General features: G+C 45.4%; 1 protein-coding gene and 1 pseudogene across 2 annotated transcripts in view; both read left to right on the top strand.

Moving 5' to 3' along the window:
* LOC138582666 (protocadherin gamma-C3-like) overlaps positions 1 to 27,083 on the top strand; it is a 1,158,828-nt gene that overhangs the window by 20,546 nt on the left and 1,111,199 nt on the right. The window contains exon 1 of one of the 2 annotated variants that reach the window (XM_069654165.1): positions 20,826 to 23,261. The exons of the other annotated variant lie outside the window; for it this stretch is intronic. Within the exon in view, the coding sequence (XP_069510266.1) occupies positions 20,841 to 23,261 (2,421 nt within the window). The 5' untranslated portion in view covers positions 20,826 to 20,840. Of the gene's footprint in view, positions 1 to 20,825; positions 23,262 to 27,083 lie in introns of those variants that run through there. 2 annotated transcript variants of the gene reach the window in all.
* On the top strand, positions 16,597 to 18,523 carry LOC138582508 (protocadherin gamma-A6-like; annotated as a pseudogene).

Below are 27,083 nucleotides of genomic sequence, written 5' to 3'. Positions count from 1 at the left end.
GGTGTCCAGCACCCATGCTGGTCTTCTGTCGCCATCTGCTACTCTTAGATACGAGAAGATGCCACGCTAAGGTTCCACCAGTGACATCTGACATGATGTCACCACTCATCACTACACCCCTTCACAAATTATGGAAGGAGAGTAAGTGCCAGAAAACGCTAACTGCAGAAATACTAGACCTCCTAAAACAGCAGTAGACACTCCACAACAAGCGACTTTGTTACATCATTGACATGATATGATATGATGTGGCATTTAAAATGCGCCTGCACACAAGTGTTTCTAGGCGTGACAAGACAAGTAGGGGGAAACAAGGGAGGACAAAATAACGGTCTTACTAGGCTTTGTGTCATTCAGATCACGCAAGTGTGGGTAAAAGGGAAGAGGAAAGTGCAGTTAACTCATAAGTGCAGCCAGCTGGTGGCTCATAACTGCAGAGAGAAAGGACTGTAGGGTTGCAGATACAGACCCCTAAGTGCTGGGGAGCCCAAAGGCAGTGCAAGAGCAACTGGTCATGCAGGAGCCTGGGCCCGAGTTCAGAGAGTGACCTGGTGACCTGTACGCGGAGCAGTCAGGTGCATCAGCAGGGGAGAGGAAGAGAGAAAGCAGAAGTGAAAAGGAAGGTCTTGAGTTGCTTCCGGAACCGGAGGTGGTTCTGCTCAAGTTTGAGAGAGGCAGGGAGGCTGTTGCAGAGGGAGACCTCAGCCAAGGAGATAGATCTGCCCCCAATGATCTGCTTCGAGAAGCGTCTGACCCTCAGAGAGTTGGAGGTGGTTGAGTGGAGCACTTGAGAAGGTAGATGTTTTGGAAGAGAAAGTTGGATGTAGAGCAGTCCCAGGCCCCGGAAAGCCTTGTGGACAATGCAGAGGGTCTGGAAGTTGATCTTGCAGCCACAGGGAGTCAGTGAAGAGATTTCAGAGATGGAGAGATACGATCCTTGGGCTTGAGGCCAAGGACTAGTCTTGCAGTTGTGTTCTGGATAAGTGTACAATTGAAAAAGTAGAGGCAGGAAGATTTAGAAAGAGGCTGTTGCAATAGTCCAGCCTAGAGAGGACAAGAGCTCTGGAGACAGTGAACTTCTGGGGGGAAATGAAGAATGAATTACACCCAACTGAACATATGAAGAAAACGTAACCCAGAATAGTGTGAAATATGACATGCTAAACATACGCTAACAATAAACCTAACGAACTTGGAATTAACCTACTGCCATTCTTTCCCACAGCCTATTAGTAATATTCACACAACACAACTAAGCCATCTACAACAGAAGCATCCACACTTCCCTTCAGTAGATAAGCTCATACAGCACACAGCGCTCGATATTAGTTCTGTACTCTCCTGAAGACCCCAACAATCACTCATAAACCCGAAGCAGGGCTGCTATGACCTAAAGCATCACACCTAAAGAGGTCAGAATAAGGGGCGATGCTTTAGGGTGTTTCCCTTCCAGGAGCCTGATGCAGGATTCCGCTCTTATAACCCTGTTCTCTGATAGCGTGCAAGACACATCCTGCGATTCATTCATGACAAGAATGTTTGGGTTAGGTGGCTGCCTCAGAGGCGACACGTCCCACTGGAATTAGAGGGTGCAGGAATTAGACTGGTGGCTGCAACACTCATAGTTGCAGGCAGAGGGCACAGGCGACAATGCATGCCTCCACTCATGGAATAAATGCTGGCTTGTATGCAGAGGAAATGGACACGTCCTAGATTGTGCTTCAGACTGTACCTATTTACTTCCTACACCGTTCCCCCTCATCAGACCCCGATTCCGTAACCTTCCAACAGCATGTCAGTCTATGCCACCTGGATCATTATCCTAGGTGTCCATTTATAGATATTAAAACTATGGGGCTTGTACTGAACAACATGAATGCACATCATCAATGTTCATGTATTACTGTTTAGAATGACATTGTATATTTTATTGTGTGATAGTATGTAATGCTAAAAACTTTTATATTGCCTTGCTTGGTGTTTGTGGGCTTTTGTTTTTGGTGAAGGATATCTAGGGCTTTGCATATCTGGTTGCCATGTCAGAGGAACCCACACATTGCACTTCCCTCGCAACATCTTCCAGAAGATGATTTTGATCAGACACACATGGGCCAGGCTCTCATATCCTCTTTACTCTCTGGGTCATGCCCAAAAGCTGTGGAAATTGGAGGCTTTATCAACTGTCAGACCTGACTCCCTTATGCTTAGTATCTGTGACAAAGATATTTAGGGCCTGTTACAAATCGCAGAATTCCATCATTTATCCCCAGCGTGGTTAAGGGGGAGCCTTTCCTTGTGAGGCTAGTGGGGCCCAGGGGGAGAGGCAAGTGGGGCCTTTCCGTGAGAGACTCCCCCCTCTGGGGACAAGGACTCCTGTCCTAACGAGGTACTCCCTAAGCAGCATATCACTAAAGACACCTTCAAAACCATCAACTGAGGAAAGATATGAAGACCAAACCAGAATCTGTTGCTGTCGTCCAAACACTTCAATTGTGTCTATGAAGGAACATTTAAGGTGCACATAGATGAAGTAAACGACTGGAAAAATACTGAGTATGATTCAAACAGAGAGGAGGGACTTTGACATTGCGCTGGAGAAGTTCCACGGTATCGTAATAAATGTAAGAGGCGGAGAAATCGAAGGAGAGAGAGCCTGTGAGTTTCAAATTGGCTCACAGAGGTACAGCAAGGTAAATGTGGATGCTCAGCCTCCAATGCTCAAGGGGAGCCCCGTCGCTTCTTCTGACGTGCAGCGTTGGAGAGAAGAGGAGACACGAGAAACCAAGGCAGATGCAGTTCATCATGTTTCTGACTGAGAGATAAGTGGTGGCATGACGACAAACAGGTGGTGGTGGACCAGTGGGTCCGGGAACAACGTTGATACCACTTTGAAGGAGGTGTCACAAAGCATACCAACTGAAGGGAGAAAAGTGACACTGTACGTGAAAGCACAGAGGAACCGAGAAGCCAAGCTGATAATCGAAGAAGAGGGATCAAGACTGTTACGAATCGCAGTGATGTTATCCCTAAACAACTCAGGTAATGGGGAAAACTGTAGACCCGGGATAATTACTGGTATGCTCACAATCGTCTCAGTGGAGACAAAGTATCAAGAGTAAATGAAGAGATTGAGAATGATTATTGGAATAGTCATACTTGTCACAGTTGAGAAAAAAGTATCAAGAATAAACGAAGAGAGTGAGAATCATTACTGACATGATCATACTCGACCCAATGAAAATAAAGTATCAAGAGCAATTGAAGAGAGTGAGAATGATTATTGGAATAGTCATAATTGTCTCAGTCGAGACAAAGTATCAAGAGTAAATGAAGATAGTAAGAATCATTACTGGAATACTCACACTCGTCGCAGTCAAGATATAATATTAAGAGTGAAAGAAGGACAAGAGAATATATACTGGAGCTCTCAAACCTGTCCCAGTGAAGATAAAGATTGGACATTGAACAAGTGGAAACCTTACATTTGAATGGAGAGAAAGGATTAAACATGTTCCTTGAAAGGAAAAGGAGAAACACCACCAGAAGAAGACAAGAAGAGTACAAGAAGGAAAGAAAGAATATTCAATACTTGAAGAACCCAGTATCAGATCTTTATGAGTTAATAAAACTGGTTACCAAGAACTACTTCAAGATACTTTATTGAACTGAACTTGGTGCAGAACCAGCTCAGAGGAGAAGGTGGTTGTTTTCTTGTGCTTTTGTTGTTTCCATAGTGGTAAGCAGTACTACAAACGGCTCTATCAGCCCCTTTTACGCCCTAAAAGTAGGCACATACTCGCAAAAAATAAAAACGGGGAGTAAAAATACTCAAAACAAAAAATAGGAAACAGATATGCAGGACCTTGTGCCCCTTCTTTCACTCACATGGCTACATGGATATGTCTGGATCAGTTGTGTATGTAATACCACAGGAAGAAACTACAGAAATACTCCCATTATGAATTGAACTTGCGTTTTTACTCCTTGAAAACATTTTTACTCGCAACTTTAAAAAATAGGGAGTAAAATACTCCCACTTCTAAATCTTATCTGGAGCACTGGTGGTAGGGTTGGAATAGGTTACTTTGGACAGTGGACTGATCTTGATTTGGTCTCCCACTGACAACTGACTAGCACCCTTGTTAGTTTTCTTAGGTAGGGAACACCCTTAGCACAGGGAAAGTTAGAAGTTTCACCTTTCATTTAATAAACGCCAGCAGTGAGATGGAAAGTCAGAATCTCTGTTCTTCTTATGAGCTGCCACAGGGCCCTTTTTAGGATTTTAAGATCAATATTGAGGTGAATGTTTCAATACAGTTACCTGTTTCTGTTTCAATACAGTTACCTGTTTCAGCAGTATTCATGTATTGTGTATGAGGCATTAGGGATTCCCATAATTGGATGCTAAGTCCAGAAGATAACTATCAATCGGTGCCAGATGTTATCTTGAAAAAAGTTGCCATGTTGTGTGCGGTGGATATTGTTCTTTATCACCTTGACGCCTCAGTCTGACTTCTGAACACGTCATCTTTTGCGGAAGAGTGAATGGGTCTGTGCCAGACAGATGGATTTTGGTTGGCTCTTGACCAGCAGGATGGCCACACCCCTTGCGAGCTCTCTCCTCTTGTTAGTAACACAGTTGCCTAATGTCCATTTCAATCTAGTTGATTTGGATATTTGATCATGGGTTGGTTTGGAATGCATGTAGTTGTAAATTTGGCGCATTTCATGCTCCATAGCCCAATCAGATGTATGTATGTCTATTGCACCGTGCAAAGCGAGACTCTGAAAAGCTCCTGAAACCAGTGCTGCATCGCAGGGGTGCAATGGATCTGCGGCCTTTCAGATGGCTTTAACTTCCTTTGATCATGTTTGCTTGATAGAAAAAAGTGGTGGCTACGTATGACAATTCTTGACACAGTGTTTGAGCGTCCCTTTGCACTTCCTTTTGCAATCATTGATCTTAATTGAGAGTACCGTGGGGAAATCGCAGCATCACATACCCGTCTGTAAACAAATGCTGTCGAGAAGAAAAGGTCGTCTGAGCGAGGCACTTCTTTCAGCCAGTTACCTAAAAATGCTGAGACTGCGGAAGGTGTCCAGCGCTACTTCTGCAGTTACTCAATGCGCCTAGTCACTCATTCAGTCGAATATCAAAACTCCATTGGTGATACTTGTATCTGCAATTCTGCTTCTATTTGTTTTTGTATCAGATGCTGGCTGTATCAGTCCTATTTTGTAAATACAAATTCTAAACATTTCCACAATCTGAGTGATCCTCAGATGCTCAAAACTGGCGCAAGGTTCACCCCCAAATATCAAAGCGAGACTCATTCATTGTGTAACACTTACGCGCAGTTGTAATCACAGATTCCTGGCACAATTACTTTCTTTTTAAGTGAGGCTTATGAGTGCGCTGGGTAATCAGTTAGTATTGTGCTTGATTACATTAGGTCATGAATGTGTGGTACCTTGTTTTTTATTTTTTATTTTTAAATGTTTTTATTAGCATTTATGTATATGTACAATAAAACATCAAGAGCATGGTGAGGGTGAGTCACCTAAAGTATAACATATATGCAATTTGAGCTTGATAAGAATAAGCAACTAACAAACAACAAAAGTAACACTAACTGTCCGCATGTCCTCCGAGGTGTTGGGCTCTTCGCTTTATATCCGACCCTCGTCTCAGGTCGGTGGGGTCTGGCCGATCATACTGGGGCGTAGTGTGGAGGGGAGTGTGGGTTTGATATTGCAGTTTCTCGGTCGAACTTACTTGAAGGTCCAGGGGGGGCAGAGTCAAGGGGGCTTGAGGCTCGTTGAAAAGATCAAGTCTCTCAGGAGGGACTTCCAGGCCTCCAGCGCCGTGCTTGGGTCTTCTCCGCCTCGGTTAATCCCCTCCTCCCACGCCCTGGTTTCGGCTGCCGTCCATCTTAGCATCTCCTTGATCCAGGGTTCATATCTGGGGCCAGTCGGGGATTTCCAGGCCATGGCAATCGTTCTCTTCGTGAGTGCGCATGCAATGTCCATAAACTTCACCAGGTGTTTGATTTTACTCAGCCTGGGGTGGGTACCCAGGAGGCATTCCTTGCGTGTCCATTCGTATATCTCCAACCCAGCCCTCCTACAGGTCTGTTCGACGGCGGACCAGAGTCTCTGTGTTTTAGGACAGGTCCAGAACATATGGATCATGTCGGCATGGTCGGCAGTGCACCATGGGCAGGTTGGGGCCACCTTGTCGGAGAATGTGGCTATTCTGTGTGGGGTCATGTAGGTCCTGTAGAGGATGTTGAGCTGAATTAGCCTGAACCTCGCATTCCGGGATATCTCCTTCGGGTATGATAGGGCCCTCGACCACTCTCCTTCTGTGATTTTAGTCCTTAAATCAGACTCCCATCTCTCTTTCAGGCGTGCGCTTCTTGGGTTGGGCCTATCATTTATTTGGATGTACAACCTCGACGTCGGTTTCCAGCCGTCACCGACACCATACAATTCCCGCACAAGAGGGTGTGTGTCCAGCTCCTCAGGCCATTCATTCCATTTTTCTTTGGCAACCTGTCTCACCTTCTGGTACCATAGGAATTGTCCTGGGGCGAGTCCATCTGTCTGTTGCAGTGATTCAAAGTCTCTAAACTGCCCATCGCTAAACATGTCTCCCCATGAGTAGAGGCCGTAGTGCTCCCATCTCCTCATTGCCGATAAGTCGCTGTTGGTTTTGCACACGTCTGCCAAGATGGGAATCTCAGGTGCGTATAAGTGCCGTAGCCCCAGCATAGCGGTGGTTTTTGTCCATACCTGTTGCCCCAGCTGTGCAATCATAGGTGGGTCATGAGGCCCAACCTGCTTGTTCTATATTAGCTCCTTGGGGTGCATGGGTGAGGTTAGTTGGCGCAGGAGATTTGTCTCTGCCGAAGGATCGTCACATAGCCATTTTGCGATATGAGTCAGTTGTGCCGCCAGGTAATACCTCTGAAAGTCGGGAAGCTGGACGCCGCCCTCGGCATGGGGGAGCGTGAGGATGTTCAGTGTGAGCTTGTGCCTGGTTCGGCCCCAGATAAAGTCTCTTAGTAGGGATTCTAGCTTCCTGAAGAAGGGTGGTGGTACCTTGTTTTTAATGTTTTTTTAATTGTGCGCAGTAATCAAAGTGTTTGAAACATAGTTTATTCTGTCTGGCATTGCTGCACATAGTCATTTAGCACTGACTGGTCATTTCAGTTTTCAATGTATGAGTATAGCAATGCGTATGTGCGCGATGGCGCAGTTTGCAGAGCTATCGCCATTGCTAGAAAGGGACTCGGGGGTGACTGTACACTGCAGAACATCAGTAACTTTGATGGAACCAGTGTTAGTTCCATGTGTAGAGGACGTTTGCACCCAGCTTCTGTACTACTTCCCCATGTGTACGGGGGATTGCCTCAATAAATGGCAATGCGTGTGCACTACCCTGTTGTTGGTTGGATGTCTCTTCACACTTTACATATCTTCCACTTTTCATTCATTTACTGTTCCATTGTTTGCTGATCTGTGGATTTTAAAATGCTGTTAAGAGTCAATGCCATGTTCATACCTTGTGTGTTTATAGTATGCTACCATCTTGTCACCACTGGTTTATCCGTAATAACATATTTCATTGTCTCTATTCTCAATTAAATAAATGGAAAACATTGTGGATTTTGAAGACAAACGTGTGCTGATATGTATAATGAAGGTATTTTTTTATTTCTTTTTTTTTTATTACTTGATTGATTGAATCACATTAGCGATTTTTACAGGATGTCAATTTCTAGCTTACTATCGTTAAGTAGAAAGAAGAGTGTAAAAAGTTTGAGGATGCCACTCAGGTAGGGGGAGAGGCGGGGTCCTTAAACTCCAGCTTTATACGACGGCCTCACTTCGTTCAGTTTTTACGAAGGCATTTTTGAGGATTTTCGTTGTTGCTATTACCCAGAAGGTCTTTTCACTGTTAATGAGGCGTAGCCACCAAGTGGTTTCCTCGCACAGGAGTGTAGTAGAAAGGAGGTGTTTTGAATATGTCCTTTGGATGGTTTGTGTTTCCGAACATGACAATAGAAGGTGTCTTAATGTTTCAGTCTGTGCTTGATTCCTGCAGAGTCTGCAAGTACTCGAGTTGGAGAGGCCTCTGACTGCCCGTATTTTGTTGGTTTCCAGAGGATTTAAACAGAATCTTAGGAAATAGTTCCTGAGTGCTCTGTTTGGAAATCTCTTCAAGAATTCCTGCATCTGGTTTAGCTTTTTTGTATTTGACGGAAGATGCGTTGTCAGTTTGTTCTTTGCTGCTATTTCCAAGGTGTGGATCCAATCTAGCTCTTCCATTTTCTTTTTTATCTTTAGCAGATTTTGAATCAGCCTCTCTTCTAAGCTTTGTTTCGTTGCCAGCTTTTCTTTGTTGTCTTTTGACCATGCGTTGAGTATTTCGCAAAACACCCACCTGTAGTCTCTGTGTTTATTGAATTGTATATCACAGGGTCGTCGGGAAGCAATGTTTTCCTATAGAGCATCATGCTGTTGCGTCAATCGATGCTTTTAACAAGAGCAGGTTCAGTTCACGTCTAATAGAGTCTACTGGTGTTGATTTTGGCAATTTAGAACAGATCTCCAAAAGTACCCTTCCAGTTTCGGCCATGTTTTCTTTGGGATGGTCGGCCTCGCCTCTGTTCCGTAGGTTAAGGCTGGTACAACCTTTGCTCTGTAAAATTTGATAACTGGCAGAAGAGAGAAGCGACCACATTTTTGTCTACGGCTCGAGTTTGCAATGAGAGTTTCCTTATTTTGTCCCGGAGGGCTTGTTGCATTGTATTTTCCATCCTTGAACTGTCCAACATTACTCCAAGGTACTTGAATTCTGTTTCTTTCTCGATTTGAACGCCCTTCAGGTGCCATCTCAGTTTTTCGCTTTTCTTTCTTGATTTTTCCAACACCATAACATTAGTCTTTCCCTTGTTAATTTCCAAAGTGTTGGAGTAGATGTAATTGGAAAGATTGTCCAGTTGCCTCTCTAAGCCGATTGCTTTATGATCTAGAAGGATCATGTTGTCCACGTACAGCAATCGGGATACTTTTGTTTGTCCGATTTTTGGTGGAAATTATCTCACACTGTTTTCTGTGTCTTTAAAGTCTCCAAGGTATGCTATGAAAAGTGCTGGAGTGAGAGGACAAACTTGTTTCATCGTTGTTTCTGAGTAGAGGGCTTTTATCGGGTTTAAAATATCCACCTGGCAGCTCCAGGACGAGAGTTGGTCCCATAGTTTAATTTGGTCGACCTGGTCAAATGCTTGAGCCAGGTCGATAAACGCAAGAAATACCCTAGGGGTCCCTTCCATGATCTTACTTTGATAGTGCTCAGAAGCATGATGTTAGCTGAGGTTCCCATATTTTTCATGAAACATATCTGTAGGGATCTGCACACTCAGAGTTCTTGGCCCAAGATTGAAACCGGGTTAGTAGAAGGGAGCCAAAGACCTTTCCGATTACGTCAAGTAATACTATTTGTCGATAGTTTCGCGGGTCTTCTTTGCTTCCCTTCTTGAAGGCAGGTACCACTATCAATGATTTCCAAGATGGTGGAATAGACTTATGCTCCGTACATCTTTTAAACACCATACTGATGAACGTTGCCCACTCTGTCGGGTGGTTTTTTAAATCGATGTTGGTTATCCTGTCTGGGCCTGGGGCTCTTGATGTTTTAAATTTACGGATGGATGCTCCAATATTGTCTCTGTCGTGTAGTGCGGCCCAAAGGGGTATTGTTTTCATCTTGCTTTGGAAAGGAGTTGGTAGATGGGGAATGGAATAGAGTTGTAAAGTACTTCACCCAAGTAGCTTCTCCTATGCAGTTCAGGATGGCGTCGTTGGTTGTAGATTCGGTTGATCGAATCAGGGACCAGAATTCCCGAGAGTTTTGGCCACTCATCGTCTTCAACTTTGCCTCAGAATCTGTCTGGTATGGCGTTTGTCGGTAGCCTTTAAGCCAGGACTTATATGTCTTTGTTCCTTCATACAGCATGTCGCTGTGGGCTTCAGACTTATGTTTTAACTTCATTCGTTTGATTTTACGAAGAGCCTGTCTTTTTTCAACCAGAATTTTATCAAATGTGTGTTTCTTGAGTTTTGTTGCAAGGTGTGATTTGTTTGCGGCGATCTTGTATGTCGTTAGCAATGGTTGGTAGTCAATTTGTAAAGGTTTCTCGTCAGATTCACTCTCTCCGTCTAGGTCTTTGTAGCTTCTCGTAAGCTATGTAATGTGTCTGGTGGTCAGTTTTAGACGATTTCCTTGGGTGTTGCATTCCATTTGGGCACTTATTGTAGGTTTCAGGTCAGTTGAAGATGACCATGCTATAATCAGGAGATTATGGTCGCTGGCTTTAGTCTTTATCAACTCAAAAGAGGTTATTGACGACAGTATGGCACGTGATGCAAAAACGTAGTCGATTGTTGCCGAGCAACCTTTTCTTTCCCAGGTTGGGGTCCGATCTGACCGATTGAACAGCTTGTCCAGGTTAAAAAGTTCTCTTGAGGTCATAAGTTCAAACCAGTAGTCGCCTCTCTCCTCTAATGGTGACTTTCTTCCATTTTCTTCACAAGGTTTATCTTGTGGCCTGCTTGTTGCATTTATGTCTCCACAGATGATTATGTGGGACACTTGAAGTTCCACATAGGCTTCGTCAATTGTTTTTTCCATCATCGAAAGGTATTTTTTATTTGTGATCGCTTGCGGATTCCAGTAGGTGTTTATGATGACTACCGGTGTGGATACCTTTCTCCCAGTATGTGCGTTGAGTTGTTCCCACTTTACAAGGATTGCCAGTATGAATGTGTTCACTAAGAGAGTACCTTGCAAGTGAATGCCTCTACCAGAACGGATGGCAGATATTAAGCCTGAGGAAGGGTGGCCGTTTGGCCCTTTTAGGGCTGGTGAAATTGCGAGGTCGCATCCATCTAGGTTTGGCCTCTCGACCAGCCAAGTTTCCTGGAGGCAGAGAATATCAAAAGCTCCCAAGTTCACACTGCCAGTTTCCGTCAGGTGTTCAAAGCCTCTCGTATTCCAGGATCCCAGCCTCAGCGTCGTTGCATGGCCTGGCACTTGTCTTTGCAGACTATCTCATGGCTGAGGCGATGAGGAGTAGCGAATTGCTATATCTTTAAGCGTGTTGTTAGAGCCTTTGGTAACCAGGCCCACAGTTGTTTCAATAGGGCGAGTTCCGTTTTAGGTTTCGAGTGGCTGGGAGTTCTTGTGAGATTGTTTTCTTTAATTTTGGCACCGGGCCAGTTGGGAATCTAGATAGTACCAGGGGGGCTTCCCAATTTGGAGTGTCCACCGAGCTGGGTCTAGGCGACAGAACTTCGGAGCTCCTTCTCCTGTCCGGACGGCGTTCTGATTTGTCACCTTGAGTTCTGTAGTAATAATGAAGTTATTTTATAAAGCGGTGCATGTTTTCTTGTCCACTTTAGGGGTGCTGGGAGAGATTGACTTTCTGCACTTATTTGGATTTGCTACTGCGATTCTCCCTTTGGCAAAATTGCTGTTTCATCCAGAGTTAGGTAGAGGGTGATTAGTGGGGTCTTAACCAATCGTAGCTCTGGTTCATTACCCGAGGGTTTGGTGTTGCAGACTAATATGCTATTGGGAAATAAATGAGGGTTCGGTTTTTCTGTTTGCAAAAACGTAGGGTGGGTGGACACCGAACAGTTGCCAGTCTAGATAGGAAGAAGCAAAGAAGAGCTTCGCCTAACCTTGCAACGTGGTGTCATAAGCATCACGCCTACTCAGGTGGGAGAATCAGGGCAGACTAGGGTAAAATCCTCCATAGGCCAAAACGGGGCAGATTTTATACATGTGGATTTTGGGTGGAACTAAGCACACTCTCCGACGAGGGTGACTTGATGAGTGACTATTCTGAAAGCAGTACTCAGGCTGCACAGAAGCTCTTGAGGCCTGCTAGGAGACGTATGGTCCAGTCCCTCTATACATGAGTGACACTTTTAAATTCTTCTTTCCAGCATTTATCATGTGTCTGTCGAATTGAAAACCGGAAGCAAACTGTTAGGTGTGTACTTGAGTCCCCTGGATAGTGTCCTCTACTGCTTGAACATGTCCACAGGGCAGCAACTGTGAGTGCCTGAAGACATTACAGTGGTTGCCTATTGGGGAGCACTCTCCTGGTGTAATGTGGGTTGCTTTCCTAAATGCTCCAGTGTATCATCCATGTTTAAATGCTCAGCTTCTCTCGTTTTTCCAGAGATCCCTCATAATGTGACTCACGTGCAGGTAGACCACAAACGCAGCTCTCCCACTTTGACTGAAGTCTTCATGTCAGCCGATACAAGATGGCAATAGCATTGTTTTGTCAAATTGCCCACTTTTAAGCAAAATGTATCGACTTTCCCTAATTTGGAAATCTATCTCCAATATCTTAGATGCGGTCCAAAGAGCCTTGATGCGTTCAGAGCAAACCTTCTCTTCTACTATGGAGGTTAAAGGTTCACAGGGCCAACTAGTCTTACTCTGAATTCAGTGTGTGCATCCTGCATGCTCGTGCTGGTGGGCAGAGCTTCCAGCTTAGGTTTCCAGGGATCTGGTGACAAGTGCCCTTTCCTTGATTAGATTCTCGGCTGCAGTAGTGACTGGTTTCATTGTCTTCAGCCTCTTCTTAGTGTGTTTACTCATGTGTTTGGAAAATTAAAGGAATGTTCAATTTTTAACAAGAAGTGCGCATCAATGATGGTGATGACGCTGATGAGGGTGGTGATTCAGCAGTAAATGCATCAGGGAACCTATTTTATCTGGCCTGTACTTCACACTAACATGATATCCAGAGTACATTATGACAAAACAGTATGATACCACACACCTGGAGTAATATTAAAAACAATTGGAATAATATGAAAACATATCTCGCATTTTCCCTCATGCCTTACAAACATCCATGTTCCACTGTGGGCACTGACAAAGCTTCAAAAAGTGTTCTGTTTTGGGGAGGACTGCTTAATACTTTGAAGGTTTCATTAAAGACTTCTGAAGAGGGTCACACAAAGCAACTATTTATTTATTTATTTGAATTTGTAAAGCGCCCACTGCCCTAGGGCATCGTGGCGCTGTTAGGAAGGCTTACTTGGTTACATAAGTGCATTTGAGGCAGACAAAAATGTTGCTTCATACAAGATTACAAAGTGCATGACATATATTACATGCATAAGTGAGCAAACTAAATGGTGCAAGCACATATTGCAAGGCATATGCAAATGGCTACAATTACAAGGCAGAGTTCTCTGTCAAATAAATGCACCAGTAAGTGGGTTTAACAATCATTTATTTCAATCAAGACAGAGGCTTCCGCGGAAGGGCCGTCTGCAGGACATCATTTTAGGGATGCTGTCTGAGTGAGCTACTAACATTACAGAGTCGATACATTTGATAGGAAAATGCTAACATTCAGTTCTGTGGTTGGCAAGAAAACGAGACACTTCCAGACATACAATTTCCTGCCAGAACACTTTTGGCTGTAATCCCAGACATTGAGGTGAGAAACACAAAAGCTGGACACTATAAAAGGCTATTAATCCCTATTTCTTATCAGGGCATGTAATAACATGTGCAGGATGCAGATTTGGCCTTGGCACGCAAGGTCGTGCAAAACAAGCATCTCATCAAATTTGATACAGTAGGGAATCTTACCAAACAACGTACATCTTGTTGAGGCAACAATAATCATTTCCTTTTATAGAGTTTTAAAGAAAAAAAAAGGACATATATTTTGCAGGGTGATGCACGAGTGTCAGGCAAAAACTCCCCTTCACACACATTCCAGGAAACAACAAATGCCAAATGTAGACGGTTTTATGCTTATGTTTTGCAGGATAGAACGCAGATGTTGAACAATCATTATTCATGAAAGGGGCTCAAGGGTCAGTAAACACATGCTGCAGGAAGGCCGCATATTGTGGGAAGGGAAGCAAAGAAACCTACCAGATGCTGTTATGTTCGCATTTACAGGAAAGGCAAACAGAGAGACATTCCTAAATCTATGAGTAATGTGTGCTCAAGGCAAAACCTAGGGCTCCCGTGCGGACACAAAAAGTCATCGGTTTAGGACGAACAAAATGCTATAAAGTAAACAATGTTTTAGTCTTGCTGAAGCAAACTAACATGGCAGCTTCAGGAGAAATGATTTCTGCATTTACATATACACAAAGTGTACATGGTCAAATACAGTGAGCACAGCATAGTGCCTGCCCTTTCTTAATAAGGCGGCAGCTACAAGCAGTTGCGTGGACATAGGCAGAGAACATATACGAGGTGTCAGCCACATGTTGCATGGCGGCAGCGACTCATGTATGTGAGGTCTTTGTAAATGGGTAGGTGTGTGGTGCCAGGCATTACAGTACAAAGGAGGCATACGGAGCATGGATGAGGGTAGAGATCAACGTAAAATAGCATGGGACCGGCTGCATGATGCGGGGGGCAAGTGCATACTATATGGTAGGTTAAGATCTACGGGCAATAGTGTGCTGCATGTCTCAAGTATTACGGGCAGCTACACACACTTACAGGCAGGGGCAAGGTGGAGATAGGTTATAGGGGAGATACGCTATATGCAGGGTGTAACGGGAGGGGTAGCGGGCTGGCGAGCATACAGGATGCAGTGGGGGTGGGGAGGGTGGCCGAGCATACAGGGAGCAGCTGGGGGGTGGGGAGGGCTGGCGAACATACAGGGTGCAGCGGGTGGTGGGGAGGGCTGGCAAACATACAGGGTGCAGCAGGGAGGGTGGGGAGGGCTGGCGAACATACTGGGTGAAGCGGGGGCTGAGGAAGGTGGCAGAGCATACAGGGAGCAGCGGGGGGTGGGGAGGGCTGGCGAACATACAAGGTGCAGTGGGGGGTGGGGAGAGCTGGCAAACATACAGGGTGTAGCGGGGGGTGTGGGAAGGGCTGGCGAACATACAGGGTGCAGCGGGAGGGTGGGGTGAGCTGGCGAACATACTGGGTGCAGTAGGGGGGTGGGGAGGGCTCGCGAACATACAGGGTCCAGCGGGGGGGTGGGGAGGGCTGGCAAACATACAGGGTGCAGCGGGGAGGGTGGGGACGGCTGCTGAACATACAGGGTGCAGCTGGAGGGTGGGGAGGGCTGGCGAACATACAGGGTGCAGCGGGCAAACGAATAGGGAAACAAACAGGGCCTTGGGGAGGAGGGCCGGCGTCCACCTGCCGGCGTCCACCTGCCGGCGTCCACCTGCCGGCGTCGGGATTGGACCTTAAGTGTACTACAAAAGCCAATCACACTGCAGCAGAAGCTGTGGTCAGTAGGGACAACAGACATAGAAGAAAGTAGCCACCTTCTTATCTTGGAAGGTGGAATCTAACGCATGGCTCCAATGAAGCTGAGCACAGCAAACACTCAGACAAAGCATATAATGTGGCACACACTCACCAGGCTAGGTGTAATGAGCCAGAAGGAGCGCCAAATGCGCACGGTGATATTTAGAATTTTCATGAGTCTTGTTTACATAAGACTCCAGGTGGAGCGTGTCAGGGTCCATTTAGGTGCCAAATACACACTGTGGTATTGGACAAGCCCCTGCGGCTTTTGTGCAGCGTCTCAAACAGTCCGATAGTAAGGCTGACAGGAGTGTGGAAACTCTTGCCAACACTATGAAAACTATGAGGTTAAAGTGTTAAAGAAAGGTATAGCAAAGCGTTGCTGCAAACTGGCATGTGCCCTGTAAGAAGTGGGACCAAATTCTCATCAACGACTGCCATATGCCGATGCATAGGACATATGGGGTGTTTTTTTGCAGTTGTGTTTCCGAACTGCTCAAAATTTAGCAGTAAACCCATATAAACACCGATCCCAGTTTACGCTGCAAATGCGATTTCTACATGTAGGGCCTGATTTACAAACATGTTTTCAACGGGCCTTTGCCACGTAAAAACAATTTTGTAAATCATGCCCGTAATATTTAACTTTGGCCAAAACCCAATGCGCTGAAAAAGACCCCAGTAACTCCGGCAGATTTAGCATTAAGAGAAATTATAATATTCGTCTCGTTTAGCATTGCATGCATAAACACTTATTGTTTGCTGGTACATGTCTAACAGGGTGAGAGATGGGAGATACCAAATGCCATAAGCATAGAGGTCGAAAATCGACGTATTTTCTCTATAATTATGAAACCAAAATTCCCGGGAATAAAGACATCATCTGATTTGTTTGTTGTATCAGACCTCCTGAAAGCGTGCACCCCTTCTTCGCCCACTCTAGGACACAATGAATCAGTGTTTTTAAAGCTCCCTCCTCCCAAAATGTGTCCAAAAACTAGAATGCACGTTTTGGCTAAATCTGCTTTTCTCCTGAGCTACTACAGTTGCTTCTCAGGACACTTGGCATCGCTGTTCACCAACCAAAGATTTTCCTGAAGATCACGTGCTACAAATTCATCAGAGGAGGATCTGAGGCGCAGTGTAGATTCGGCGCACATCTCTCGGTACGCGGCAGCTTTGCCTTCTGCATTCTCTTACCCAGTGGCAAAAACACAACTTCAGTTCTATATTTCTACTAACGTGGAAGTGCTCCTCCTGCAATGGCTTGGACACCGAGAGGCTGCGGCCCCCGCGCTCCTCTGCGGCTCGTCGCTGTAATGCTGACAGTCTGGGGGGCCGCATGTGGGCAGCTTCGTTATTCCATTCCCGAGGAAATGAGGAAAGGCTCTTTTGTGGGAAACGTGGCTCTGGATCTGGGGATGGACCCCCAGGAGTTATCAGAACGGGGAGCCCGCATCGTGTCCAGAGGTAGGAAGCAGTATTTTATTCTCAATGCAAACACCAGGCATTTATACACCAAGGAACGAATTGACAGAGAAGAGCTGTGCGCACAAATCGTTCCTTGTTTATTAGGTTTAGAAGTTATTGTCCAGCGCAAAATGACATCGTATTTGTTGGAAATCGAAATCCAGGATATCAATGATAATTCACCCGTATTTTTAACATCTGACATTGTGTTACAAGTGCTTGAAAACAGAGCACTGGGTGCGCGTTTTGCCCTCCCAGAAGCTCACGATTTAGATGTAGGCGGGAACTCGACCCAGGGCTACGACCTCAGTCCCAGTAAACACTTCACCCTCGAAGTAAACACTGGACCTGGTGGGGTGAAATATCCAGAACTGCTTCTCGAGCAGTCACTGGACCGGGAAGAACAAGAGGTTCACCAGCTGACCCTCACAGCTGTGGATGGAGGGGATCCGGCCAGGTCAGGCACAGCGCAGATCCGGGTCACTGTTCTGGATGTTAATGACAACGCCCCGGTCTTTAATCAGTCAGTTTATAAAATTAGTGTTTTGGAAAATTTACCAAAGGGAACTGTAGTGACCACAATGACAGCTACTGACAGAGACCAGGGCGTACACTCAGAGTTAACCTATTCGTTCAGTAAAATTACTGAAAGGATTTTGCAGAAATTTCGTCTGGCTTCTAAAACTGGGGAAATAGCATTGATTGAATCGCTAGACTTTGAAGAATTGGACATTATGAATTTGAAGTTCAAGCCACTGATGGGGAAAGTTTATCACGTTGTAAAGTTTTAGTAGAGGTCATTAATCTGAATGATAATGGCACCGAAATATTAATCTCATCTCTGCTGAATCAGGTTATGGAAAACAGTCGAAGGTGTATGATCCGGATGCAGGGGAATATGGTGAGGTGACATGTTCCATCCCACATCATCTGCCCTTTCACTTGGAGAAGTCTTATGGAAGTTACTACAGTTTGGTGACTGATGGTTCTCTGGACAGGGAGCAGGTCTCGGAATATAATATCACTATTATTGCCTCAGATAAAGGGGATCCACTGCTCTCTAGAAGCAAAACCATCCACCTGCAGATATCAGATGAAAATGACAACCCGCCACTGTTTGATCAGTTATCATACACTGCTTATGTGATGGAAAATACACCAGCAGGAGCTTCCATTTTTAGAGCCCAGGCCACAGATGGTGATTACCAGTTGAATGGAAAAATCATGTACTCCATCATGGATGGCCTCATTGATGAACAGCCTCTAAACTCATACATCTCCATTAACTCTGAATCTGGTGTCATCTATGCACTTCGATTGTTTGACTTTCAAGAACTCCGTCAGTTTCAGATCCAAATAATGGTGCAAGATGGAGGGTCACCAACACTCTCCAGTAATGTCACTCTTGATTTTCTGATAGTGGATCAGAATGACAACACTCCTGAAATATTATACCCCTCAGCCCCCACGGATGGCTCCTCTGGGGTGGAGATGGCTCCTCGCTCCTCTGAGCCGGGGTATCTGATCACTAAGGTGGTGGCTGTTGATGGGGACTCTGGGCAGAATTCCTGGCTCTCCTACCAGCTGCTGAGGGCCACAGACCAGGGCCTGTTTACTGTAGGTCTCCACACTGGAGAAATCAGGATCGGACGTCCTATTATGGAGAAAGATGCCATAAAGCAAATGCTTGTGGTCTCAGAATGCCTCGGCTCTCTGTAGAATGCAGGACACATTTTGTTTGGTGGAAAAGTAATCATATCACTGCTGTTGTGGAATGTAAGACTGGAGTATTTTGGGGGTTCGTGGTCATGTTTCAGGAGGTCCGCCATTACGGTAATGTCGACATGGACAGTGCTGGCCAATGGGCCGGCTCTCGCCGGATCTGAGACCTGGCATCTGATGTGTAGCCGAATCTCGGGATCCGGCCATCTTCTGCCCCTAAAGCGGATCTGAAAGGAGAACACAAATATGTGTTTAAGCGCTTGCCACGCCGCTATGGTATAGAGTGGGGGGCAGAGCCGCAAACAGCACATCAAGGCACAGTTTACAGACGTATTATTTACCTAGGCTCAGATTTAAACCCCTAAAGAAGGGCTTTTAATGTTCATGTTCCTTCATGGATTCGTGAATCCATTTAATATTTATTTTCTGCAATGATATGTGGCTCTCTAAGCAAAAAATAGAAGCAAGCTTTTAGCTGTGCACTTGAGTCCCCTGAACATGGTCCATTATGCGTCCACATGTGCCAGCGACACAGCACTCACGAGTGCATGCAGACATTACAGTGATGGCAGATACAGTAGTAGAGGTGCACTCTCTTGGGGTCGGTAATGTGGTGTGCTCCAGTGCATACGCCATCTTTAAATGTTCCTGTTTTCTCTTTTATTAAACAGACCGAATGCGGTCGCAATGTAGATAGACCAAGAACGCAGAACTTGTGCTTGGGATGAAAACTTAACAGCAGCAGATGCATGGGGGCAAATTCATTGTTTTGGGAAATTGTATTAGTTGTATGTAATATGTACGCCTCCTCACATATTATATGTTGTTCAATTTGCATAATGGCCGAAGGACTTGATATTTGCAGAACACATCTTCTCTTCGTATGGAGCGACGTTCACGTCGCCTGCCAGTCATGCTCTTATATTTCATGCTTTTCCCCACAGGCCGGGGCTATGCCCTCTTATTGTTTGTACCCAGATCTTTCCGCGTGTGTGGGCCAGGCTTCTGCTCTGCCGTCACGCAAACAGTTTCTGCAGTTTACTCACGACGCAAGCCCCAGGTGCCTTTGCATTCAGTGGTCTCTCGGCTAGTTTTCTTTGACCTCTTCTTAATATGTTTACTGATCTCTAATGTGATGAATATTCAATGTTCAGCAACAAGGGTGCAGCGGTGAAGATGATGATTCGTTTATTAGTGAAACTCTTGTTCCTGACCTGTGTGACGTGACACTCATATGATATGCAGGGTACGATATGACATTGTATCAGAGCTTTGTGGCACCACACACAGGAAATAGCGTTAAACAATGCGAATATTATGAAACTATATCCCGCAGTCTCTCCCGTACCTTCCAGACATCTGCGATGTGTGCACGGCTCTGCGAGCAGTGACAGAGATTCAGTGGGGGGAGACAGATACATGCTTTCAAGGGGTTAATGAAAGCATCTCAAGAGGTGCACAGAAAGCAGCCTGTGCAAGTACACGGTATGCTCTTGTGAAAGTCCCTGCAGCATGTGTGCTGAGGCTCGCAAAACCCCATAGTAGGCTGACGCGATAGGTAGGGTAAACGGTTGCCAACACTGGGGAGTTAAAGTGTCAAAGATGGATATATCAACGTGACGATTCACCAGTGAGTCGATGAAGTGGGATCTGTCCACTAGAAGGGGGAGCGGGAGGATTGCCATTAATAGCTGCCATATGCAGGTACATCAGGCATATGGGCTTTACGTTTCACATCGTCTGCAAACTCATATAAACACCGATCCTATTGTACTCAAGCTGTAAATGCGACCATCTTATATAACTTGTTTATCAAAAACCCGGTGACTGAAAAGGACCCCGTAAACCGTTAGATGTAGTTCAAAAGGACGTTTAGAACATCGGCTCTGTTAGCATTGCGCGCATGAGTACTGATGGCTTTCTGATACATTTCCTAAAAGGGGGAGATGCCAAGTTAACCAAGTTATCTTTGATACATTCTCAGAATCTCTCACCGCCCTTTATAGTTAAAGCTCCGCGTCAGATAAGGGTCCAAGTATTTCTTTGACTCCTACGTTCTGCAGAACCCTGCTTTTCCACAACTGTTGCAAGTGCTTCTAAGTACACTGGGCGTCGCTGTTCACCAACCAAAGACATTCGGCGGCGCTCCTGGAGTGCACGTGATATTAATACTGCAGAGGACGGTCTGAGACACAGTGCGAGATCTGTACACGTTTCTCTGTAACTCTCGGTGCGCGGCAGCTTTGTCTCCTGCAGTCTCTACGCCAGTGGCGAAAACAACCGGAGTCACACATTTCCCCACTCTCCAAACGCCATGGCTCGGGCACCGAGAAGCTGCGGCCCCCGGGCTCCTCTGCTGCTCGTCGCTGCAATGCTGGCAGTCTGGGGAGCCGCTTCTGGGCAGCTCCGTTATTCCATTCCCGAGGAAATGAAGAAAGGCTCTTTTGTGGGAAACGTGGCTCTGGATCTGGGGATGGACCCCCGGGAGTTATCAGAAGGGGGAGCCCGCATCGTGTCCAGAGGTAGGAAGCAGCATTTTACTCTCCATGAAAACACCGGGCGTTTATTGACAAATGAGCGGATTGACAGAGAAGACCTGTGTGCAGAAATAATCCCTTGTTTATTAGGCTTAGAAATTATTGTCCAGCGGAAAATGAAAGTGTATTCAGTGGAAATCGAAATCCAAGACATCAATGACAATTCACCCGCATTTTTAAACAACCAGATTGTGTTACAAGTGTCTGAGTTGGAACCGCCGGGTGCGCGCTTCACGTTGCCTGAAGCCCATGATTTAGATGTGGGCGGGAACTCGATCCAGGGCTATGACCTCAGTCCCAATAAACACTTCACCCTGGAAGTAAAGACCGGGGCTGATGGGGTGAAATATCCAGAACTGGTTCTCGAGCAGTCACTGGACCGGGAAGAACAGGACACTCACCAGCTGACCCTCACAGCTGTGGATGGAGGGGACCCGGCCAGGTCAGGCACAGCGCAGATCCGGGTCAATGTTCTGGATTCTAATGACAACACCCCGGTCTTCAATCAGTCTGTTTATAAAATAAGTATTTTAGAAAATGTACCGAACGGAACTGTCGTGACCACGATCACAGCTACTGACAGAGACCAGGGAGCAAATGCTGAATTAACCTATTCCTTCAGCAAGATTACCGATAAGGTTTTGCAAACTTTTCGGCTAGATTTCAAAACTGGGGAAATATCTGTGATTAAATCGTTAGACTTTGAAGAAATAAAACATTATGAATTTGAAGTTCAAGCTACTGATGGGCAACGTTTGTCTCGGTGCAAAGTTTTAGTAGAGGTCATTAATGTGAATGATAATGGCCCAGAAATATTATTTTCATCTCTAATTAATCAAATTTCTGAAAATAGTCCACGGGGTACAGCGTTTGCTCTTTTGGAGGTGTACGACCGGGATGCAGGGGAATATGGCGAGGTGACCTGTTCCATCCCACATCACCTGCCCTTTCACTTGGAGAAGTCTTATGGAAGTTACTACAGTTTGGTGACTGATAGTTCTCTGGACAGAGAGCAGGTCTCTGAATATAATATCACTATTATTGCCTCAGATAAAGGGAATCCGCCGCTCTCTAAAAGCAAAACCATCCACCTGCAGATATCAGATGAAAATGACAACGCGCCACTGTTTGATCAGTTATCATACACTGCATACGTGATGGAAAATACACCTGCAGGAGCCTCCATTTTTAGAGCCAAGGCCACGGACAGAGATTGGGACCAGAATGGGAAGATCACTTACTCCATCGCTGGTGGGCTCATTGACGATCAGCCTCTGACCTCCTACGTCTCCATTAACTCTGAATCCGGCATCATCTACGCACTTCAATCCTTCGACTTTGAAGAGTTCAGAGAGTTTCAGATCCCAATTAAGGCCAAAGATGGCGGCTCACCAACACTGACCAGTAATGTCACAGTTGTGTTTGTGATACTGGATCAGAACGACAACACCCCTGAAATATTATACCCCTCAGCCCCCACGGATGGCTCCTCTGGGGTTGAGATGGCTCCTCGCTCCTCTGAGCCGGGGTATCAGATCACTAAGGTGGTGGCTGTTGATGGGGACTCTGGGCAGAATGCCTGGCTCTCCTACCAGCTGCTGAGGGCCACAGACCAGGGCCTGTTTACTGTAGGTCTCCATACTGGGGAAATCAGGACCGGTCGCCCTATTATGGAGAAAGACGCCATTAAAAACTTTCTGGTGGTGTCAGTGAGGGACAATGGGCAGCCTCCACTCTCTGCCTCAGTGACAGTCACCATAGTGTTGGCTGACAGCCTCCCGGAAGTGGTCGCTGATTTGGGCACCTTTCCATCATCTCTCGCAGACTCTGACTCTGACATCACCTTGTATCTGGTCATCGCAGTTTCTGTGGTTTCCTTCATGTTCCTGTTCTTTGTCATTCTGCTGCTGGCTCTAAGACTTCGCGAATGGCGGGAGTCGCTGCTACTTAAATCATCCGGTGGGAACCTTAATACACTTCACTCCACACAGTTTGTGGGAGTTGATGGGGTCAGAGCCTTCCTTCAGACTTATGCTCCTGGAGTGTATTTAACAAATGAGTCAAGGAAAAGTCCGATTATATTTCCTGCTTCTCATATTGCGCAACACGTCATGGGTAACAGGAGCTCAGAAGAACAGCCATCCATCCCAGTGGAAGATCTTTTAACTGGAGGAATAGAGGACCAGACCTTCACCCAGGTAAGACGACTGATTTAGAATGCTATATCCTACATCTAAAAATAACAGACACCTATCTTGCCCATTAACACAAATGATAAACATTAGAGTGTTAAGCCATCCAATCCAATGATGTGTCTTCACTATTTGGCTCTAATTTATTTTATTTATTTATTTATTTATTGTATTTACCGATTTTATAAGTCACAAACAAGCATGACTTACAAGGGGTAACCGAGCACAGTACATCAATTATCATATATACTGTATGCACTGCCATTTTTTTTGTAGATAATATTAAACTATACACTTAAAATAACACCTAAAGAAAGCATAACTATATACTTAAGTCTCATGTCAGTCCACCCTGATCCTGTTATTCCAATTTCTAGCTTGCAAACAAATAGTTCACGCAGGGCATGTCTGCTTTTTTGGGTGCACACCTTCTGTCTTTCAATAATTATGTCTCCATCGGTTGTGATAATTTATCCTTTGATCAATCCTTAACTGACAAACAAAAACTATGCAAGAAGGAACACAGACTGCATAAGCGTAAACTCTGGAGTGTGTAACCCCCCAGCCCCCACTAGATGGCGCCTTGTATAATGTCTCTTTTCATCCGTTTGGGATGTGTAATATGTTTACACACATCTCGCCAAACGAAATTAGAAACGGCTCTCTGGGCTGAATAACGAGCCATGCAAGTGAATGTCTGTCATTGCTACGCTACGTTTATGAGGTTGTCTCACGGACAGTTAGAAAATAGGTTGGCTAAAATTGTTGTCGGCGTGAACTTGTTTGCATTTCTATGAACCACTCGAAACATTTCATTGGAAAACGATGTAACTTATTAGCTTGCAGGTTATGACGCGCCTTCTCGTCCTCACATCAGATCCACTGACTTATCTTTGTCTTTCATGTTAGTTATATTCAGAAAGTGGCAAATATCGTTTAATGACTTACACCTCTATTCGATCTACTGAGCTTGGCATAGGGTGGGGCAGTTATCTGGTTCATCCGCTCAGTGCTGGGAATGGGTAAATGAAGAGCAACTATTCATCCTGGGAACGAGTTGGCAGAATATGTGAGGAATCTCTAAGTCTGGTTTCACAGAATTGGCTCTGTCCCTCCTCCCAGGTCTGTGATTTTTGTCCACTGGGGCAGTATGATACCTTTGGTGAATATCCAGTCCAACAAACATAATCAACCCCCCATGTGCTGTCACCACCTACCAGGCATAATAACCCATCAAGCAGTGTTAAGGAATAAATCATGCAACGGGCACAACCCCTATTGCCACAGCAGATGTGTGTGACATCACCAGACACACTCAACCCTTTGTACATTTTCTCAGCCAGCGAAATGGGGATCGAAAGAGAAATTAGGAGGGATAAGGTATGGGGAAGTGAATGAGAACGTGAAATATACTGGCAACGATGGAAGTGAGAGAGAGAGAGAGAGAGAGAGAGAGACGGACTCTCAGGGGGATTGAGAGAGGGACATCACACAAGGGGATAAGGGATGTTAAAAGTTGCTGAGGCAGGGACTGTGAGTGAGAGATTGACAGAAGCGAAGGAGTGAGAGATAACGAATGAGGGGGCTGGAGGGAGGGAGAGCGGGCAGTATCCAGCAAGAGAAATACAAGCTAAATGGGTGCAGATCATCATCAGCAGCTTGCGTGCTGCATGCATAGAGAAAATGATGTGCAGCACAGGGGCTCCTCGTCCTCTGAGCTCTGGGGCTTTGTGCAGCTGTCCTGCAGCCCACACACTGTACAGTCGTGTCTCCCCCACTTGCTTCTGGCCACATTCCTTCGATCTTGGATCACCAGTATTGTCCTCTAACACCCAGATGTTCTGGTACTCAAAATCACTACATTTGTGAAGTGCCAGTACCGAGCGCCAGATAATACTGGCCCATTGAATGCCAGAGAAGGCTTCTGTTGTCGGAAAGCCGAGCAGCAGATGGCTGGAGCCTCCAGCGATCCCACATGCTAAGGACACGGGAGAGCAGTAGTGGTTCGGCAAAGGACAGTTTTCACTGCACTTCAATTTCAGCAGAAATCACCCTGGCTGTCTTCTAGGATTTATGTTCAGTGATTGCACTTTAAATATTCAGAACAGAGATATTTGGTTCAGTATTTGAAGAATACTGGATTACCATGAACGTAATTATAGTGATAAAAAAGCAACAGATGCTGGTTGCTGGAAAGAGAGTGCATGGTTGTTCAGGAGACAATATGCTTGAGTGTATAGAGAGTGCTGATGTGTGGCGGTGGATCACGCTTTCATTACTTCCACTGGACACATGGGAGCCCATTCAATTCTGTTCCAAGTAAATATCCCGCTCTACAAACACTTTGGATTTTTTTTTTATAATCCAACGATTAAGAGATCGGGCTCCTACCAATTTGCAAGATTCTTTTGTTTTTGTTCTGAGAGAGGCACAATATCCGCATATAGGTGTCACTTGTGAAGTTCGGCGCCAATCACCTCTTTAAAAACTAAGGAGCTATCTCTCGAAAAATGCAATTATCATGAACAAATGTTTCATACAGTTCAAAGCCAGGACCTCTGCTAATCCAGACAGAATCCATGGGAGCGTAAACTGATCAGGCCAAGCACAGATGAACCAGACATTCATGTTTATGATGATGGTTTCCTATTATTCAGCAATCGGGCTACAAGGTCAGTCCAGAGCCAGGGTCTCCAACCACCCTCTATTCACTGCTCCCTTGAGAATGCATTGTCAGTGGTTCCATTCCCTTGTCCTCTTTCCACCTCGTCTCGTGTGATGTGGGGAAGGGCAGGCTTCATGTCCAGACAACACCTGCCTCTGGCCAAAGCTTATGGCTTATGGGGCAGACAGCCTGCCTGAAGGCACAATTCCCCTCTCTCGTTCATTCTCAGCAAACTATTGATTCTTCCTTGAGGTGATTTACACATTTTTAGAGGATCTTTTAGCATCTTATTAGGGTGAAAAGGAGGTGAACGAGAGACACACCAAATGACGGAGCGGTCAAAGTTATGCTTGCGTCTTGTGTGATGGGAGTGATGAGGCAAAGCCCGGCTCTGATAGCCTGGGGGGCCATATTGCTTCATTGCCAGCTGGTGTGGCTACACACATCTGAAGCAGACTAAACCCACAGTGATGGAATTGACATCGAACAGCATAGCAACAGATGCCCCTACAACATATCACAGCAGTGTGGACCAATGTGCAATATTGATGCGTTTATGCATGGACACATACAAGATGATTGTGTCGTCGCCAAGCAACAATGGATTTATATCTCATAAAATAGTCTGATAACTTGATATGTTTATGGATGCTCTGTGATGCATGTCTCAAACCACGTTTGGTCTGTTGATGTTTCATTCAGTGGGCAATTGCGCAGTGACACAAATCAGATGCTGATGTCATGAAGCTTTCCCCAGTCCTCTCAGTAAACAGATGCTTGTTTCCATCACTGCTTCAAATTTTAGTACACCTTTGCAGTAAAGATATACAAGTTGATGAAGAAAAGTCTCCCCTGAAGATCAGTGTGAACATGTTGTCTCAGTTCACGAGGCACCGAAACACTACATGAAAACTCAATTCCATGCTCTCGCACTCTTTCATTTCTCCAACTCTCCCACGTTAATTTTTCACTAAACAATATCAAATGAAAAGTTTGGTGCTGAATGCAAAAAGGCAGCAGCCACTGTAACTGAATTTTTCTGTTTTGGATGCATTATTACTAACTGTCTTTGCCTTCCTTTACCCACTTTGCTCTGTTTTTCACGTTCTTCTCCATTTTCTTTTATCTGTCCCGTCTGTCTCTGATCCAAACATTCTTCGCTT

The sequence above is a fragment of the Ambystoma mexicanum genome, chromosome 3q (genome assembly GCF_040938575.1).
Source record: "Ambystoma mexicanum isolate Mex_15411 chromosome 3q, UKY_AmexF1_1, whole genome shotgun sequence".
Lineage (NCBI taxonomy): Eukaryota > Metazoa > Chordata > Amphibia > Caudata > Ambystomatidae > Ambystoma > Ambystoma mexicanum.
This window is presented reverse-complemented; position numbering and strand designations above follow the sequence as displayed.